A 21,305-nucleotide genomic window follows, 5' to 3' on the forward strand; every position below is an offset into this window, starting at 1 on the left:
TCGTTGTTAAAGGGGCGTTGTAGTTGCCTAGATTTGTAGTAGTGACTGTGGAATCGTTTTGCAGTTAACTCCACCTGGAACACCTCAATTATATGGTGTGTCCGAACGGAGAAATCGAACCTTACTTGATATGGTTCGATCCATGATGAGTCACACGGTAGTGCCTGATTCATTATGGGGTTATGCTCTTTTGTCAGCTGCTCTTATACTTAACCGAAAACCGTCTAAAGCTGTCGATAAGACTCCATATGAAATGTGGAAGGGAACGGTCCCCAACTTGTCCTTTATTCGGGTTTGGGGCTGCGAGGCTTATGTCAAGTGGAGACACGAGGATAAGCTCGGCCCGCGATCGGTCAAGACATACTTTATAGGTTATCCAAAAGGAACATTTGGTCATTACTTCTATTCGCCTACCGAACATCGAGTTTTTGTTGCGGCTAGTGCGACGTTTTTAGAGAAAGAATTTCTCGAGAACAAGACGAGTAATAGAACCTTCGAGCTGTCGGAGATTCCTGAACCAACTACCGAGGAACGGATGGAGGAAGTTGTTCCTCCAACTGATGATACGGTTAATATTCCTGAGGAACCTAGGAGGTCGGGTAGAGTCTCTCATCCTCCGGACAGATACATTGGTATGGTCGAGGAGAATGACGTTTTACTCCTAGAGAGTAATGAACCCGCTACCTATAAAGGTGCTATGACCTGTTCCGACTCAAAGCTATGGCTCGAAGCCATGCAATCCGAGATGGACTCCATGTATGAGAATGGCGTATGGGATCTAGTTGATTTACCTAATAAGGTAAAACCTCTACAGTGCAAATGGCATTACAAGATAAAGCGTTCTGTAGACGCGCAACCAGATACCTATAAGGCACGACTTGTGGCAAAAGGTTTCACTCAAGTGCACGGATTGCATTATGATGAGATTTTTGCACCTGTAGTCATGCTACGTTCCATTCGGATAATCTTAGCGATTGCCGCATTTCATGATTATGAAATTTGGCAAATGGATGTGAAAACCGCCTTCTTAAACGGTTATTTGGAGGAAGAGTTGTACATGGTGCAACCCGAAGGTTTCATAGATCCTGAACATCCTAAGAAAGTATGCAAGCTTAAGCGTTCCATTTATGGACTTAAGCAAGCTTCTCGGAGTTGGAATCATCGTTTCGACCAGGTGATAAAAGAGTATGGTTTTACTCGATCGGTCGAGGAACCATGCTTATATATCAAGTCGAGTGGGAGCAAGATTGTATTCTTGATATTGTATGTCGATGACATACTCTTGATTGGGAATGACATTCCTCTCCTATCTTCGGTTAAAGGATGGTTGAAGAACCATTTCCAGATGAAAGATCTGGGTGAGGCACAGCGCATTTTGGGAATCCGTATCTACCGAGATAGATCACGACGGACGTTATCACTTAGTCAAGAGTCTTATTTGGATACGATTCTTGAGAAGTTCAGCATGACCAACTCCAAGAAGGGGAACCTTCCAATGACGACTGGGATGCAGTTGAGCAAGTCTCAGTCACCCACGACGCCTGAAGGGGTTGAACGCATGAATCGTGATCCTTATGCATCAGCTATAGGATCAATCATGTATGCCATGATATGCACACGTCCAGACGTGGCACATGCATTGAGTATGACGAGTCGGTACCAAAAGAATCCAGGTACCTATGGAGGACTAAGGATTGGGTATTGACTTATGGAGGAGATACTAAGCTATGCGCAACCGGTTACGCATATGCTAGCTTCCAAACGGATCTCAGTCCGGTTCGTCTTCACTCTTAATGTGTTGTAGCAGATTCTACTACTGAATCGTTGAATTATGATAAGCATGTAGAGCACGTCATTTCCATGGGAATTAAACGTGTTCCTGAGTTGTAGTACTTGATTATGGATTTTATACATTATCTTTTTCATATACTATTTATAACTTCATCGTTTTATTATAATATTTTGTTTTTCATGTGGATTGTACTGACAACATTGAACGCCACAAAGTGAACTGAATTACATTATATTTGTTTTGGTCCGTAATCGCCAATGTGAGCTGATAACTCCGGCTATTATATTGTGCAGTCGATTGATGGTGGGTTCAACGAGCCATAAGTCAAACGGTTGACTGATCGATCACAGATGCGAGATTATAACGATACCTTGTAGGACAACTTTTTGTGACAACGTAATGGAGTCCTAAATGTTTGAAACATTCGGTGCCAGGTCGTGGATAGGACATCCATTGTGTTCCTAGAGTCGATTCTTTTGACTATCGACTGTCTCTTGAGATTAAGGCAGTTTTTGGGTGACTTTGGTTTCTTTCTCACGATCTGCCGTGAATCTGGAAGCTAAGTAGATTTTTCTGGGTCATTTCATCGTGCTTACATCTAGGATTCGAGTTGAGGAAAATATCCAACCCTTATCGGTATAGTTATTTCTCGGGGCTACTCGAGGAGTTAGAATCGAAATGCATGGCCATGCTCGAATGTTGATTCGTTTATCGGTTAAGTTACTCTCTAGTCGGGGAAACCACTCTTGATAATGATCGCTTGTAAAATACGACCTTTGTGAATACGGATTTGCAAATTGTTTTACATTGAGTGGGAGAAATTTTAGGATATGAGAATCGGTTATCGCACATACACTTGTGAGGACAAGTGGGAGTTTGTTGGAGTTTGTGTCCTCCACAAATTAGTGTGATAACATTTGTAAATCTCTTACAGGTTCACAAGGGTATACTTCGTATATTTAATCAGTTGATTAACATTTACCTAATAACAGTTGGCTTGCTAGAAAGTTTGACGTTATTATCATACGGATAAGCGGTGATCAATTTGGTTCCTAAAGGTCACACCTATAGGATGTGTTTGAGAGATGTGGTTATAAAAATATGATCACATTGATGCCTAATATGACTAAACGGTTAGTCAATGTGTTGATGAGACAATTATTTAATGAAGATTAAATAATATTAGTTGAGACGCAATTAAGTGAATTCGTAAATTAAATATAATAAGTTATATTTAATTAAATGTATGTAATGTTAGCTTGGACGAATTAATCTGTTAATTCGTAATTAAATGTAATCGGTTATATTTAATATCAACAAGTTGAATGTGTCATAGTGGTAATAGTGAGGGTACACAAACCAAGAGGTCATGGGTTCGATCCTCACTAGATGTGTTAACCGAAAATAAGAGAAATTATCTCTTTATTTTCGGTAAATGGGCCGAATTAGAGGAAAAGAAAGAAAAAATATCTTCCTAAACATACTCCTCCATTCGGTTATATGAGGGAGTAAGGAGTTTATTTTTTCTATTTCTCTTTTAACCTAATTCTAACCTAGCCTTCTCTCATCAGAAAAACACAAAAACAACCTAAATTTTTACAGAAAATTTAGATCGATTTCTAGCATAATCAAAGGGCATATCTCATATCATCTTGGGTGCAACTGATAGGAGAATATCTATTTTGATATTGTTCTTAGGCCGTATTTGCTAGGACCGAAGGTTATTTCTAATTCCTATATACTTTTATTTATGTATTTTAATTTATGACTAGTTATTGTCATCATTAAATTCGTTATAATCCTTAATAATAAGGGAAGCATACAGATTATTTCCCACGCATCCATACTAATACACAAAAGAAATAACTTATCTTTCAACTGGAGTGCATCCCTGGCTATAAGACAATTAATGAATGTATGCTTTGGGACTGACCAATTGTTCCAGATTTGTTTGTGCCAACTAGCAAGAGGATAATAATGTGCTCTAATCCAGTCGTAACCACTAACCACTAGCCATAGGGTTAACAGTCCAAGAACCTGCATTATACGCCGGATTGAATTTCTCTATACGCCGGATTGAATTTCTCCTTCACCTTGCATATTGCCTTCCAACTCTAACTGGAGTCAACTTTTGGATGTTAATTGACCTAGGATTCACCTTTTAAGTAGATAGCAGCAACCCATCTTACCTAAAGGCTATCTAGTTTACAATAAACCCACCATACAAGTTTGTAATAATTGCTATATTCCATGCATCACTATTCCTCATTCCTATCCTAGACGTCCTTCAGCCTTTAGTGTACATGTTTTACCACAGCTGACTGAAGGTGCCTTAACAAATTTAGAATTACCTTCCCAAATGTAGTTTCTACATATTGAATCAATTCTCCTCAAAACTCCGATCCTTTAGGGAGCAAGAAAATGGTGATCCAGTAAGTATAAAGGGTTGTCAGAACTGAATTAACAAGAGTCAGTCTTCCAGTATAAGACGGTTTCCTTGCACCAAACCCTCTTATTCTTTCCAAGACCTTATCAATTAAAACTTCACACAAAGATTTCCATCTTATCCTTTTCCGTATCTCTTTCTTCTTCATCTCCATCAACCTCACCAAATATTTCTCCTAATAAATGTAATTGTACATCTAATCTAATTAAAGATTACCGTAAGTTACAAAATTTTAGGATGTTTAATATGAGTCTTCATTTTCATAAAATGATTATCTATTTAGCTTGAAGGCATAATTAGTGTATGGTATTTAACTTAATTATATATGCATGATATGTAACTAATTAATTTAACAATAAAAATCGTGAGACGGTATTATGTAAAAGGCAACTCATATATTAGCCTTAAATGAGTAATTTATTTTATATATAAATGTGGATCGTCCCACAGTGTAAGAATGTCTTCTTTTATAAATTAAGTTAATTTTAATTAATTAGTTGTTAACGAGTCTAGCATAAATGATTTAATACTCCGTATAATTTAATTTAAAGTCTCTGAACTGAATTTACAGGATCTGAACTGAACTTTTGCATAATTTTTCTGAACTGAAGTTAAAGGAGGTGACTTTAAGTCCAAAGAACAATGCCTTAATTTTAGAAAAGTTGAATTTCAGTAAATTTAGTTGAGATCCTATGATTGATTGGAAAAATTGATTCTATAAGTTCAATTCGGAAAAATTTAGATCTTAAAGTTTAGTTCAGTTCAATTCAATTCAGATCTTATAAGTTCATAAAAGCTCAAATTCTATAAATACAATTCAAAAAAGTTTAAATCCTATAAATTCAGTTAAAAACAAATTAACAAAATTAAGCCAAAATAACATGACGTAATTCTAACAATAGAACAATTTATGATAAAATTTGTCCCCGACCCTAAACAGCACTTAATCCTCGTAGTTTCCTACCAGAAATCTAACGGACTTGGATTTTCCCTCCACTTTCTTCCTGCTTCACAAAAAAAGTACTCCTAATAAAAAATCTCTTCTAAAAAACTAGTGTTTTGTCTTTAAGCATTTACATTCCACAAAGATACAATACCCACAATTGTATTGAACGAAAAATGGCATTTTGTGCTACATTGCGATGTTCTTCCCCAATTTACAATTTACCCGTAAAAAGTTCATCGATTTCATTGCCCTTTAATTGCAAACCCTTTTCTATTTCGTTTAACTCCAATTATAATCGCTTCAATCGTCTCTCTATTCGATCATCAGCTTCTCCTTCTGGTACTTTTTCTACGCCTCTTTTTTGCTATACTCAATTTCAATTTCGATTGTTTGACTTTCTATTTATTTGATTGTTCTTAGTTCTTACTGGGTTTGTCTTTGAAATTCGGGGTGTTCTGGAGATGGGGTTTTGGTTAATTGGGTTTTTCAGCTTAGTTGTATGATTAAGCCCGAGATTGTATTCAAGTTCTTAAATTTTAGGGTTTTGGAAAAAAAAAAAAAAAAAAAAAATTACCCTAGTAGCTCGGAGGTTTCCTTTGCCCCACAATGAGCAGGGTTTGGCCATACGGGGTCGTGTATATGCAGCCTTTCTCAGTTTCTCCTGTGTAAGTCAACACTGAGAGATTGTCTCCAAATGGCGCATAATGAAAACTGCATCGAGAATTGTCGTTTAGGGTACGGAGTACTTCACAATAGAAAGGCTTTTAGAAACACCAGACTGGAAGTGAAAAACATCACCCTACTGCCTCAAAGACTTCCACAAAGAAAAGGGTGTTTGTACACAGCCTTGCCCCTCTGTTAACTTAATGCAGAGAGGCTGTCTAACAATGACCCACAATGAACATTGTGTCGAGAAATGTATACGATAATGGAAGCTAAACTTGTTGCCGGAAGCCTGGACCGTCATGTTGCATAATAGGATTCTAGCTTTAACAGCCGTTTTAGTTTTAGTTTTAGTTTTAGTGCTTGGACACTATCCTTGATTCTTGAAGAGAAGGAAAATGGTTTTTTTTATTGCATGTGTTTGCACGAAACTCCGCCTGTGAGTGTTTTCGGGCATTCGCTGCCGGTCCCAAGCCCGGATAAAGGAGGAGGGTTGCGGTAGGTCTGTGGCAGCCAGCATAAAAACTTAGTCACATTTTATGGACATGAATCGGAATTTAGGCTTAGGAGATATGTAGACATCTCGGAAAACCAATTTGGATTTATGCCCGGGAGATCGACTATGGATGCGATTTTTATCATGAGACAGTTGATGGAATACCATCGGGACAAGAAGAAGGATTTGCATATGGTTTTTATTGACTTGGAAAAGGCATATGATAGGGTACCAAGAGAAGTACTTTGGTGGGCTTTGGCGAGAAAGGGTGTGTCGCGAAAATATATTGACCTCATAAAGGACATGTATGAGGGGGCTAGTGCAAGTGTTCGCACTAATGTTGGGAGAACGGAAGAATTTCCTATTACCATCGGGGTGCATCAAGGTTCTGCACTTAGTCCTTTTCTCTTTGCTATAGTTATGGATGAGTTGACGAGGGATATTCAGGACGACATCCCTTGGTGTATGATGTTTGCTGATGATATTGTGTTGATTGATGAGACAAAAGAGGGGGTGGAGAGAAAGTTGGAATTGTGGAGGCAGACTTTAGAGACTCGTGGGTTCAGGCTGAGCAGGAGTAAGACTGAGTATTTGAGGTGTCAGTTCACTAAGGTGGCGGGTTTGAGATCGAGAGGTGTCAGTTCACTAAGGTGGCGGGTTTGAGATCGACAGAGGCGGGGAGTATTATTTTCGATGGGAATGTTGTCGAGGGTTCGGATTTCTTCAGATATCTAGGATCTATTATTCAAAAAGATGGGGAGTTAGACGGAGATGTGGCTCACAGAATTAAAGCGGGATGGTTGAAATGGAAGAGTGCTTCAGGGTTTTTATGCGATAAAGATATGCCCCAAAGATTAAAGGGAAAATTTTATCGCACGGCAATTAGGCGCCCCTACTTTACGACTCCGAGTGTTGGGCGTGAAACATTGTCACATTCAAAAGATGAGTGTGGCGGAGATGCGCATGTTGAGGTGGATGTGCGGACATACAAGGAAAGATCGGGTAAGGAATGAGGTGATTAGGGAAAAGGTAAAAGTGGCGCCAATAGAGGACAAGATGATGGAAAACCGACTAAGATGGTTTGGCCATGTGAGAAGGAGACCTATGGGCCTTTTGATTAGGAGGTGGAGACTTGGAGAACAGAAAAAGGTCCCTAGAGGCAGAGGAAGACCGAGACAGACATGGTTGAGAGTGATAGAGCACGATATGAGAGTTCTGGGGCTTGAGGAGAGTATGGTGACGGAGAGGGCACAATGGAGGGAAAGGATACATGTGGATTTTTAGTATTTGATGTTTTTTTTGACAGATTTAGTGTTTTTTTATTTTTTTATTTAATTTAAAGAAATTAATTCATTTATTTTTCTCTCCTTTATTACACACTTTTTCAACAACCACTTTCTTTTAGATTTTACCTGGTTCATTCCGGATCCTTAACTCTATTTCGGTTTTTAAAAACGTTTTAATCTTTTCTCTCGATTTAAATTTTAAGTTTTTATAAAAGAAAGACGGAATTCGATTTTAAAACCCCTAAGTTCACCTTGACTTTCCATTACATTTTCGTTCTCCCTTTTTGTTTTTCATCTTCCCTTTTTATTCACATTTTGAGGCGTGCGTTCACCCATGGACGGTTCGAAAGGATGATTCATGTCAGCCGACCCCAAATCATTTTGGGATTAAGGCTCTGATGTTGTTGTTGTTGTTGCATGTGTTTGCACGAATATATGGACATATTAGGAAGGGAGTGGATTGTTTGAGGAAGGTGTCATCTTTGAGTTTTGATGGTAGATTTACTTGAATGATTGTTTCACTAGTTAGATCTCAGTGATTATTCACACTCTGGCTTCGGTCGACAACATGCCATGGAGTTCATTTGCCTTAATAGCTAAACTTTTTGTAGTCAATTGAAGCTTGTCTTGTTGTTCAAAATTTCTAGCTGCTTTGGACGTGCAGACCGAAAGAGCAGCACTTGATCAATTTCATTGAGCTCTACATTTGTTTATTAAGGCTACACTTCATGTATTCTGCTCACATATACATCTTATTTCTCCGTTTGTTCTTCTGAGTTCTCCCCTTTCTTGCTTGCTTAGTAAAATTAATAAGTGGGACCAGTCGCTTCATATATCGTCATTTCTGAATTATTTGTGTATGTTGGGGGGATACTTGCCTCCTTTAGTTCCTAAGCTTTAAATAGGAAAGATTTTCATCATTATCCCTACCAAATTTGAATTCCCGATTGTGTACATCATCTCTACCAAAAGTTTGGGACAAGGCTGCATAGTTCTTCCTCAAATTATGTCTAAAAGTTGAGGATTCAGTATATAGTATTATTTGTGTAAACTCACATAGTTTTTATTCTGGTGTGCCATTATTTATCATAGTATTCCAGACTGGCTGATTATCAGAAGTGATTCTGTGTGGTCGGTGTTTTTCACTAACTCGAGTGATTATTGTTTATTTGTTGTGTTAAGTTTCAGCAGTACCTGCTGGGAGCTTGGCACCAGCAATATCTCTCACTGACAATGCTTTGAAACACTTAAGAAGGATCAGGTCTGATCGGGGTGAGGATGTGTGCTTACGAGTCGGGGTGAAACAAGGTGGATGTTCTGGCATGTCCTACATTATGGATTTTGAGAGCAGAGTTAATACAAAGCCAGATGACGCTGTGATCGAGCTCAACGGATTTACCATTGGTGAGTGATGGCTAGTCTCATCATATTCCCATTGACCTATCTTAAGATATTATTCTAAAAGTAATTTGAGGACTTAGAAAACAGGTAAAGTTTTGACGGACTAAAGTAATTCTTTTTTGTTTATTTGAACACAATCATGCACCATGCACATTTGGAAGTAAGAGGGCTTCAAGTTCCCATTGTTTAATATAGAACGCGCTAAGTTTCTTAAGGGCTTGTTGTTGGATTGGGGGATTTGAAGGGAAAAGGAAGAGATGGGGAGCAAGGGAAATAAAATTGCTTGTTTAGTTAGAAAATAAGGGGGAGGAGATGGTGGAGGGATTTTGATTTGCCTTGGAGGGAAATGGATCTCTCTAAGTCCCTTCCCTCCATTTCTCCACCCTCATTTGCCAACCAAACAAGGGATTTTATATCCCTCTGCTCCCCTCCCTTTCCATTTCCCTCCAAATCTCTCAATCCAAAGAAGAAGCCCTGAGTATCTAAAGTTAAGCATTTGAGCTACTCACACACAAGGGATTACAATGCAATGAGGTAAGAACTTCTTTGAGGTAATTGTCATCGCATTGGAAGGGAAACTTAAGGCAATACAATACATGTTGAACTAGTAACTTGCACCTTGTGAATGATTTCTCGGCCGCTTAACGGTTTTTCCATGTGTCCTAAACTCCTAATCAAGGTTTTGGTGTATAAGGAGGTACATTGTGAGAATGATGTATATAGGATGTGTTTTGGAGCCTTTTGATTGGTTGTACTCTTTAACAAATGTGCCACATACGCATTTGTAACCTAAGTTTTACCATAAACTCAAAAAATTATTTGAAGTTCTTTGCTCATTTTAACGACATCAAACTCTTAAATTATATCATAAACTCTATCAGTATCATGAAAGTTTTGCGTCCCTTGTCCTACAGATAAGTGATCAATGATCATGGTATCTGGTGTAAGATATACCGGATTTCCACTATGATTAATTCATAATTTTTGGATGTCAATCTGCTTAAAGTCTCATCTATAGTCATTTGAGAGGAACTACCCTTGTTATCTTGACAATTTGTTTTCTTTTTTGGTTTGAATTGCAGTATGTGATCCAAAGAGCCTCCTATTCCTCTACGGAATGGAGCTAGATTACAGTGACGCGCTTATTGGTGGAGGCTTCTCATTTCAAAACCCTAACGCCTCGAAAACTTGTAGCTGTGGAAAATCTTTCGCTGCTTAGCTTGAACTTATACTTGTGTATTTAAAACTAAATTCTAGAAGTCTACGATGGTGCTTTTTTCCCTTTAGTATTGTGAATTTGTGGATTGTGATACATACAAAAAGTGTTGCTCTGTTGGGTTTGCCATTGTAGAAATGGATGGATGAGCATCAAATGTCATGTATTCATAATATAGTAATATGTACTACTCCGTATTAATTTTCTTACTGTTATGTTATTCTTATTTTTTATAATCAATTTCACTATCAATGTCATGCTCCTTCCATTCCATTTGATTCTATATTTCTATGTATTTGTGGATTATATGAGATGTATTTTAATCGAATATATAGAATTAAATCAAATGGAGGGGGTAGAAGTTTACTGTGATACATAAAATTCCACTGTGGTAATTAAAATAGGTAAAAGGTTCAAGACCACGCCGACTACCTCAAGAGCACTCATCCCTATATAGTGTGATATACACTTGGAGAAATAACAAAATACGTTTTTTGGATCTACATTGGTTAGTTTGATGCATAATATTGATGATTAGTAATTGATTTCTGCAACGTACATGACAAACTAAAAATATAGATATCTCCAACGTACAAGCCATATGGTAAAAATTATACGCATTCATTCCTTTTCACAAACAAAACAGACATCAAATGCCATTGTGATCATTATAAGTAGCAAAAATTACATGACAAAAAGCACTTTTTTCGTTATCATCCATTCAAATTCTAATTTTTTATTTCAAGCAAAATGGGAGACTGGAAAATATTTTCCGCAGTGCCAGATTGCAAGCAATACAAAGTAAAGGCATCAAGCAACTCTCGAGTTCTCTTCGACGACCCATCTAACATGAAGCTCAAATCTCACAAAAAGTTTCTGACATCCAGCGACTTGACGTCTGGCATTTCCTCATCCTTGAATTCCTCCCTGTATAATAGAGGGGAAATAGTCAGAGACGGGCCTTTTTAGATGGATGAAACATATCATTCACAGCACTAATATAATGTAATCAGGTAGAGACAATGTCAGCACGGAGCTCCTTGTATCAGATACAGAGACTAACATGCGTGGCATAGTCAGTCAACTGAGTGTTCAGTCAAAACATGTTATACTCCATAGAATACTTGTGCAAAAAACAATCTCTGTGGTCAGAATATTTTAGGGCAACCTAAAACTGGCTATCTGAAACTTTATCTGAGCCGGAGCAATAAAACTGGAGTGAACAGATCTAGAAATAACTATGCAGGCTACTATGAAGTATAACAGAATTACAGAAGGCATGTCATGTATCAAAGGAACACAGCAGACATACTTTTTCTTTTGAGCTTCCATGGCATCAACGCAATCCTTCTTCAAGCCTATCAGCTGACCTTTTGCGATTGCAAGGTCCAGTTTCTCCTCATATTTGGGTAAATCCTTTCTGCTAATTCCAAGCCTGTTTGATCCAATAATATTGATCATGAAGAAGAATTAACAAGAATCTTAGGATAACCGAAGAAAGTAAGTGTCCATAAGGGATCTTGCAAAAATCAAGAGATAAAATAGTACTGACTACTGATTACTGGTATCCATAACAGATGCAGAGCACAAACTAGTAAAAGCCATAAAGACATACTCCCGAGGCCCGCCCATTTTATATGTTCTTCACAGTTTCTATATTTGGAAACGCTATTTGTTCTTCCCACTGCTTTTCATTCCTCATATGGTGTGCTCTTGATTATAAAATTACAAAATTATCCTTCTAATCGTCGCAAACTTATAAAAATTACCAATACTAAACCTAAGGTAATTCATTAATCCCTCCCACCAGCCACCTTCTTACCGCCAATAAACAACCACAGCCCACCTTACCTCCGACCACCCAAGCCAACGATCACCACCCACCTTACCCCCGACTCAACCCCCTTCCACCAACTGACATATATCTTGACTAACCGACCACCATTACTATGAACAGTCGGCCACCATACCATCTCCAACCACCTACACCAGACGAGCATATCCATGGACAACCACAAACCTCCTTCACTACCTTCTATCGATGACCGTCCTTCGACCAGGATACCACATGTCCCCACCGCGCCCTCATTTGACCACTCCTTGTCCAGATCTCCCTTCAATCTCCCATTTGTCCAGATCTACAATCATCAAAAACTAACCTCTAACATATTATCCGTCCTTCGACCATGATACTCGTCCCCACCGCGCCCTCATTTGACCACTCCTTGGCCATCTCCCTTCAATTTCCTATTTGCCCAGATCTACAACCATCAAAAACTAACCTCTATAACATATTATCAGGCCTCCTATAGTCCTATGTATCGTAACCGATGCTCCAGGGTGGCATAGGTGATCTGGTGTTGGTGAGTGGTACTCCAGTGGTTTTGTTGAGCCCGGTGGTTGTGAGCGGTGTTTTGGCGGCGGTAGTCATATGGCTGATGGTGGAGGTGCATGCTCATGTGATGGCTTTGGTGGGATAATCTCATTAATCAAATCATGTTTTGTTTTATCTATTTCTCAAGTTTATGTTTAGTGATTTTTATATAATACTCCGTATTCCTCAAGGGTGTGTTAGGATAGCAAAAGTGGAGGGAAAGGGAGAGCAGGGGGAAGGGAAAGGGAGGGAAGGAAGCTGGAATGGGGGGTGGATGTTGGGATACAATTTCCTTCCAAATCTTTCCTATTGTGGACAGATTTTGATTTGCCTTGGAGGAGGTAAAATGGATCCCTCCCCCTCCATTTCTCTCCACCTTTATTATTTACTATCCAAACAAGGGATTTCAAATCCCTAAGGGTCCGTTTGGATACAATTTTAGGAGGGAAGGGGAGGGGAGGGGGAGTGAGGGGAGGTGAAGGGAGGGGAGAGAAGGGGAGGGCAAATGGGATGTGGGTGTTTGGATAACAAAAATTATAAAGGGAAATGGAAGGGGAGGAAGAAGGGAGATGAAGAATGGATGGAGGATTGAAGGATGTTGGTGGTATAATTAGAGTCCAAATAATGTTTTCTTTCCAAATCTTGTCACCCTTGAAAAGATTAAGTTTGTTCTATAGGAGAGAAAATAAGTCCTCTCATTTCTCTCCCCTTCCATTTCCTTTCTCCCATATTTTTTATCCAAACAAAGAAAATTAAATCCCTCCCTTTTCCTCCCCTCCCCTTCTCTCCAATTCCTTCAATCCAAACGGACCCTAAAGGTGTGTTTGGATAGCAAAAGTGTAGGGAAAGGGAAGGGAGGGGGAATGGGGAAGTGGAGTTTTCCCTCCAAATCTTTCCTATGGTGAAAGGATTTTGATTAGGCTTGAAGGAGGGAAAATGGATCCCTCCAAATCTCTCCCCCTCCATTTCCCTCCTACCCCTTTTGTTATCCAAACAAGAGATTTTGTATCCCTTCCTCCCCCTCCCTTCCCCTCCCTTTCCCTCCAGATCCCTTCATCCAAACAAGGCCCAAGAATAGTGCCCATATGAAATGGGAAGAACATTTAGAATGGGAGGGAGTACCAATTAATGCTAATTCCTTAATTTCCACATTGCTTTATATGAAGAAAGAGTTGATTTGCTATATCCTCATTTCCAGTAAATCACATTTGTAAAGGACCAGAAAAACTCAAAAATGATATGGAAAATTGCTCCAATAATTGTCAATATGCTGACATCACTACTTGTACTAATATTGTGGACTGTTATGATGTGTTTTGGCGAAGAGATCAAAGACATCATAGAGAGAGCGAGGGAGCGAGTCTATTCAGCCCCAAACTATCTTATGATAACACAAGAATGAAGGAATTTAGGAATAGGACCTAAAAAAGAAGTTCAATCCTAACATATGAATTATACCTAGTAAAAGGTTGCAGATGATGAAGAAAGCACCTTACCTCTTGTTACCCTTATCGTACTCAGCCGTTAAACGAGCCATTCCTTCTTTATCATCTCTCATGAGAGGTTTTTTAATTTCCTTTTCAACTTTTTCCAAGGCTTCAAACATCATTGCCTCTATGCCGATGTCATCAGGTAGGCCCTTACTGCACAATATTATCAAACAAATAAGAATCACCTACAAGACTACAGCCGGATAATTATATTAAGGCACAACCAGTATAGCAATAATGGAACCTAAGAAAACTCCACAACTTTGTTGGGGAAGGTGTTTGATATCACTATTGATGCAATTTAGCCAATTTTCATAATGGATCATCTAAAAACGAATTTGGCATAGTGGTAAGGCAACGTACATCACCATTCTGCCCCTTGCCCCTTATAGACAATTTTTAGAGGCACTTGGTATTATTATGGTTTTGATTAGGGACGTAAGGGAAGTTGGTTATTAAACAGACAAGTCGAAACTTCATAAAAGCAAACTCACTTGATCCTGATCTCCTGCAACTTCAAGAGATAAGCGCGAACATCGGGAATACCCTGTGTTTGGGTTTCAATGGTACGTTTAATTTTCTGGGACTCGCTCATGAGCCCAGCCCTGCATCATAAACAACATACAACAACAAACATCAGAGCCTTAATCCCAAAATGATTGGGGTCGGCTGACATGAATCATTCTTTAGAACCATGGATGGGTGGTCGCACACTCAAAAAGCGAAAATATAGAAAAGGAAAAATACAACATAATATAAAGAAAAAAAACTATCAATGTTATCTAAGTACTAAACCTATTATGATTTACGAAGGAAAATCATAATGAATAAGAAGCTCAACTAAAGTATGATAATCAAAACATTTTTCTATCTTTCAAGTTCGAAACGAAAAGACATGTTATCTGAAGAGAACAATCAAAGTGAGCACGACAGTCTGCTATACTGCTATCAGAATATCAAAAAACATAATTACTCGGTATCGCTTAAAAAAAGAGGGGGAGGGGGGGGGGAGTAAAATAAGAACCCTTTTCAACCCTCGGATGACTCTCATAAGTCTCGTTGCATGATGTCCCATTATATTTGAGCAGAGAGTACAAAACTAGGCATAAAAATCAACAAGAAAACTAAACAAGTTGGGAACACAGGAATATGAATTATACACTCTCTAACTCTTTAGAATTACCCCCGTTTTTCAAAATGTAATTTTGAAAAATAGGGAAGTTCGAAGTATAGGTAGGAGTACATGGTAATCTAAGATAATGTGAGGGGGGGGGGGGGGCTAAGACATACTTCTCTCGTGCCATCTTCAAGACATCAGCATAGCGTTGTACAGCAGCAGGGTCATCAGGGTCGATGGTGATCTTTTCCTGACGGAAAACACTAATGGCAGCATCAAACTTCTTCTTGACATCCAGAAAAATGCCCTTCAACATCTCTTTTGAGCCATGCCGATGTCACAGAGACAATTAAAAGGTAAGATCAAGAAAGCATAATACTATGTCATCAATATAGGCAACTGAAATAGATGCAACGGCTGTACTTTTGTTTCATAGCACGTATAATGGCTTAAGACACACACACACATATGCATACGCACGAACTGATTATGGGCACCCTAAACCGACAGAGAGTACATGAAAGAGTGCACTTAACACACGGTTCGCTAAGTTTATCCAGTAACATAACTGCTGTGGTTGGATCAGACATGATGTCATGATGCACAAATAAGTCATTGACGCTCCCCGACCACAGAAAGAAACCAGCTTTTCATAACGGTTCGTGCGCTCTTATATATTCAGCATTCTAAAGAAAGGCGAAGTGGAAGAGGTGAGGAGAAAGAATAAAGAAAATTCACAATGGAGACCATATAATGCTCTGCAGTTGTTCAATTGGTGTGTCTCATTGCACTCCATTTAAACACAATTTCAATTTCTTTTCATTCTCCAATGTCACGTTATGACAAAATATATAACAAGACACTCACCATCTCCCTTGAGCCCTTTAGGAGCAGGGGGAGCAGGAGGAGCAGCAAAATAGCGAACAGCAATCACACAGTCCTTCGGTAATACAATCTGAGCATTGCATAGCTGCAACCACCAATAGGTAAATTCATAAGCGGAACAAACATGAGGTTCTACTAGCACTATTTCACGCAATATGAGAAGACTCAGCAAACAACACTAGTACTTAAACTCACACGAAAATAATCCTATTCAAATCTTCCTATCCACCAGCCTAATTTAATATCATGCCAGAAAGCAGACAAATTAGCATCTCAAACATCAACCTTTCAACACATTTTGAGACATTGATGACTTATGATGAATGCTGGCAAGTGGCAAACCTCTCTAACAAACTAATAACAAACTATTGAGTTAGTTATAACTGATTCTATACAGCAGAAAGAGGAAGCTGACTCTGCATCGTTTCACACATTTTCAGACCCACTAGCGAAATACAACCTAATGTCGCGGTTGTGGTAACATGAAAGACCATTACATTGTTGTGCTATGGCCGAAATGTAGAAACAGTCTTGTAGCTGAATAGCAATAACTCAAACTATAATTTCTTGAATCACAAAATACGACCCAATCTCGCGAAAATGTAAATTCAATCAATGTTCACTAAAACACGAATCTTTATACAATAACTGGATTTCTAAAAGTAATAAATCTATCACAATGATGTAACATATATCAATAACGAGCTAATTAAAAGCACAAGGGATGTTAAACAGATCAAAACTACACCACATTGCTCGAGATGCTTCTCATATAATAAAAATCGCATTGTGAATTGAGTAGATCGAGAGAAAAAGTAGATCAAATGGAGAGATACCTGTTTGGATTTGGAGAGAAATCGAGAAGCAAACGCCATGATATAATCGAAGTTTCGAAACTGAATTCAGATTACTAGGGTTCCAACAAAATCCAATTTCTGATGAGATGGAGGGGGTGAAAATGTGTGAGCCGACCAACCCAGCAAGTATCGACCACCTTTATATTTGGATTTTTTGTCCCTTCGTATTCGGGTGAATGAGTAATCAATTTAGATCGTTATTCGGTTTGAGTTTGTGTGGGTGAGCTCATTGTCATTTGTCACGGACTCACGGTCTAATGTAAGACTTGGTCTCCAATCGTATTACTTCTACTCCATACGTGCACATCTAACCCAGGTTCGTGCCTGGGTACGATCATGGATTCATGGTGGCTCAACGTATGTTCCTAGGTGGGAGACGTGGTGGCTTTACCTTTCCCTTTTTTAAAATGAATTCGTTATACGTCGATTAGTTTAACATTGTTTCTATTTATAATTCGTTGTTTTGTTTTAAACGGTTTTTTCCCATGGTACCCTCGAACTTTGGCAGATTACACATGGTACCCCTCATTTTACGTTTTTACATATGGTACCCCTGTGTTTACCTATTTCTTTCCCAAAATACCCTTCACCAAACTTCCGTCATCACTCCGTTACTCCTTTATCTAATGACCCCATTTTTTGTTATTTAATACACTAAATCTCCATCATCTAAACATTAATCCTAATTTATACCATAAACTAACTTTAATATCTAAATTCCCAACCCACCCATTATCATTTATCATCATCTTCTTCACCATCACCCCAAAACGCCTCCTTTTTCACCCACCACCAGACCAGCCGCCGCTATCATTATTCAACGATGACGGATTGGCGCTGTTAGGGAGAAACTAAACTCACCATCAATTTCCGCACTCAAATCTATTAATTGAAAGCCACCTACTCACACCTCACCGCATCGGTCGACGAAAAATGACATGGGCGATAACGAAGTGTTTCTCGCACCTCTGTCTCCTCCTTAACCATCCATCACTTTTTCAAACCACCTCTCAATCATAGTCCACCATTACCACCACCGCCTCCACAGAACCACCATCTCTGGAACCCGCCATTACCAGAATCCGCACTACCTCGAAAATCCCCAAAACCCTCCGATCAGCCGCTACCCTCTTGTATCACCTCCTCTCCTTTCACCTTCCCTTCTACCCCTCACTAAACCACCATAACTCTCGTCACCCCACCATCACAATCGCAACCTCTCCCCTCAGTGACCCTCAACCACCAAAAGACCGCAACACCAAAGTTAATAGGCGCGGCCGCCGACCTTAAGAAGCAATAAGAGCAGGGACGCATCTGGGTTGACCGTACGTCGGCCCTATGAAGTGGCGGTGGGTTCCGTTGATTGAGAAACATGGATGATGGCGACTATGGTGGTATGGTGGGTTCCGATGATGGAGAGCATATGAATGATGATGAATTGATAATAGAGGGTATGGTAGTGGGTGAAATAGGATTAGTGAATTAAATAACAAAAAAAATGGGGTCATTAGTAAAAAGAGTAACGGAGTGATGACGGAAATTTGGGAAAAGGTATTTTGGGAAAGAAAAAGGTAAACATAGGGGTACCATATGTAGAAACTTAAAATGAGGGGTACCATGTGTAATCTGCCAAAGTTCGAGGGTACCATGGGAAATATCCGAAGTTTTTTTATCCGTAGTTCGTTGTTTTGATTAGGTTGTTAGTTTCGATTTATCTATAATAAATCGCCCCAAACTTTGGGTCGGGAGTTGTTGCTCATGGTAGCTTACCAGGACCCACTGATCCACACCGGTCATTTTCAGTGCATTTTGCCCTCACTCATGCACATCCCAGGAACTTCCCAGAATATCACCCATCCTAAGACTACTCTTGAGTAAACACGCTTCAACTATGGAGCTCTTATCATACGTTTCCAAAAAAGAAACAACACTTTGTTTATATGAGTAATACTCTCAGTCCCTTTAAACACTAGTCCTTTAATTTTATCAATGGACCTTCTCGATTATAAATAATGTTTTAAAATTATTACATTACTCCTTGAAGTTTGGAGTTTTCTAACTTTCTTAGACTATATCTACTTTTTTTTTTATAATTGTACATTTACTTGCCTAATTCTGAATTTCTCATTAAGAGTAAAATACCAAAACTGTAGTAACATGAAAATCCCTTAAACTCTATGCTTTGATCAAAGTGAAAATAGATAAGGCTGTCCGGTTCCAAATCCCATTTAATGGAGGAGTTTGTCTGAGTCTTTTCTTCTCGATATGAAAATTGTTATTTACCTTATTCCTCCAACCTTCTCTCTCTACCTTTTCAATCTTTCACAATCAATAAGAGACAACAATTAAACCCCAATTAATCAGGTATTTTGAATCATAATTTAAAAAATGAAATCTATATGATTCATGAGAATAGAGTAAATACTCTTCCAATAAAGGAATGAACTATATTGTGCTAGAGTGAAAAGAACTTGTGACTGATTTACTGAAAAATATACAATCAACTAAGGTAAAAATACTCCTAGCTACACCATTTATATAGATGTAATGGACTAACTTTTGTTACTCCCCTAGATACTATACGTTTATCTCATCTATATAAGTGGCTAAGGCTGATATTTCCATCTTAAAACAAATTATCCAGTTGGTTAAAACTATGATTTATGACTCTTAACATTATATTCTTATATTTTTTTGATAAGGTAAAGAAATTAGGTTAATCGAAATTAACCTATAACATACATGTGGATGTGAGAGGTGAATGAAAATGGAAGACTTTCAATATACCATCGAAATCATACTAACACAAATTAGGAGGGCAAAGAGAAGACTCTAACAAAGAAAGTTTAAAACAACAAAGCCCAAAAGAAAAATCCGACATTAAAAAGACAGGATGAAAAAAGTCTAAAGATCTGAAGTTTCCAATCCAACAAAAGATGTAAGATGTAAATCTTCATAGAAAAGGGGAAACAAGAAAATCTAAAAGTTCAAAGAATGAAAATAAATTAAGATCTTTAGACAAATTTGTAAGAAAAAAAGATATATGGATTTAGATCTTCCCGATCTTCCAATAATACTAGACCACATCATATTATTACCGTATTGAACATCTCAGTCTTTTGTAGTTGGACATTTCAATCTCGAGATAAGGGTAAGATTATTGCTAATTTTGAGACAAGACTCACTTGAGTCTTGGAAATCCAGGTTTCCAAGACTCGGCTTAAGACTTTGTGTGAGTTTTCACCCCACTTTCAAAGGAAATTATCCAATGAGTGGATCTCATGTATCATTTTTTTTTAAGTTTGTAAAAAAAATGAAATGGAAAATAGTGTTGAGGTGTCTGACTGATAATGTATGAAGTCTAAGCTGAGTTTGAACAATAAAAAAAAAAAGTTAGTGGAAAGCTGATGTGACAGACTATAAGACTTTGATAAGTCTTACCATTAATCTTACCCTTAAAATCAATTGAATCAATCATTATAATTTGGTACTTCAAAGCATATTTTTGTTGCACATGTTTTACCACTCACTATAGCACAAACACAAATTCTCATTGAAGACATAGAGTATCCGTCACAAGCTGAAAACGGGTTGAATAGTACCACTTTATGTTAATGTGGGCTGGATTATAAGCAAGTGGGTTGTAGATTAGACTGTGACTAGTTTATAGATTGCTCAGTAGGTAGTACTAAAAACATTATTTTAATGGTTAATCATGAAAAACAATACTCCCTCCATTCAACTCCACTTTGCAAGTTTCTCTTTTGCACACTATTTACAAGCGGACATTCAAGTTCAATTTTCTCTCGATACATAAGTGAAAATATATTCATGTGGGATCTTATTTGATTCGTCTTTAAGAGTACATTAAAAATATCTAACTTTTATAATTTTTGCAAATATGTAGCTAAAGATATTTATCGCGTATAAGCTGCGTTGGCAAACGTGATAAAACAAACTTGCAAAGTGAAGTTGAATGGAGGGAGTACAAATTCCCTTCCCACCTTTTTACGTGAACCTCCATTGATAACACCTCATCCAACCCTCTTTCATTTTCCTTGTTTCTTTGAACCATCAAAATCTCACTGTTACATTCCCCCAAAAAAATTATCATCACTATTAATCCTACAAAACATATTGTAAAATGGTCAAATTTTTAAGACAAAGTAATATGTCACCATTTTTCTTAATGTTGTAACTATTATAAATCTCGCGCACATGCGATTTTTTAGAAAGGAACATTAGATAATTTAACAATTATCTAATTATATTTAATTTATTTTAACTTCATTGAAATTTAATTATAGAATAAAATCTACTATTATTGTCTATTAGT

General features: G+C 38.1%; 2 protein-coding genes across 2 annotated transcripts; one reads left to right on the top strand and one right to left on the bottom strand.

Moving 5' to 3' along the window:
- The first annotated feature begins 5,295 nt into the window (after window positions 1-5,295).
- LOC141586812 (iron-sulfur assembly protein IscA, chloroplastic-like) lies at window positions 5,296-10,486 on the top strand. Its single transcript, XM_074408177.1, has 3 exons — window positions 5,296-5,523; window positions 8,812-9,033; window positions 10,113-10,486. Exons 1-3 carry the CDS (start codon window positions 5,358-5,360, stop codon window positions 10,247-10,249), a joined length of 525 nt encoding a protein of 174 aa, XP_074264278.1. The 5' UTR covers window positions 5,296-5,357; the 3' UTR covers window positions 10,250-10,486.
- Window positions 10,487-10,848: 362 nt separating this feature from the next.
- LOC141586813 (putative ATP synthase 24 kDa subunit, mitochondrial) lies at window positions 10,849-17,097 on the bottom strand. Its single transcript, XM_074408178.1, has 7 exons — window positions 16,949-17,097; window positions 16,095-16,197; window positions 15,401-15,545; window positions 14,605-14,715; window positions 14,117-14,263; window positions 11,559-11,681; window positions 10,849-11,173 (listed from the first exon to the last, which is right to left on the bottom strand). Exons 1-7 carry the CDS (start codon window positions 16,985-16,987, stop codon window positions 11,110-11,112), a joined length of 732 nt encoding a protein of 243 aa, XP_074264279.1. The 5' UTR covers window positions 16,988-17,097; the 3' UTR covers window positions 10,849-11,109.
- Window positions 17,098-21,305: the final 4,208 nt, after the last annotated feature.

The sequence above is a fragment of the Silene latifolia genome, chromosome 6 (genome assembly GCF_048544455.1).
Source record: "Silene latifolia isolate original U9 population chromosome 6, ASM4854445v1, whole genome shotgun sequence".
In the NCBI taxonomy this organism is placed as follows: domain Eukaryota; kingdom Viridiplantae; phylum Streptophyta; class Magnoliopsida; order Caryophyllales; family Caryophyllaceae; genus Silene; species Silene latifolia.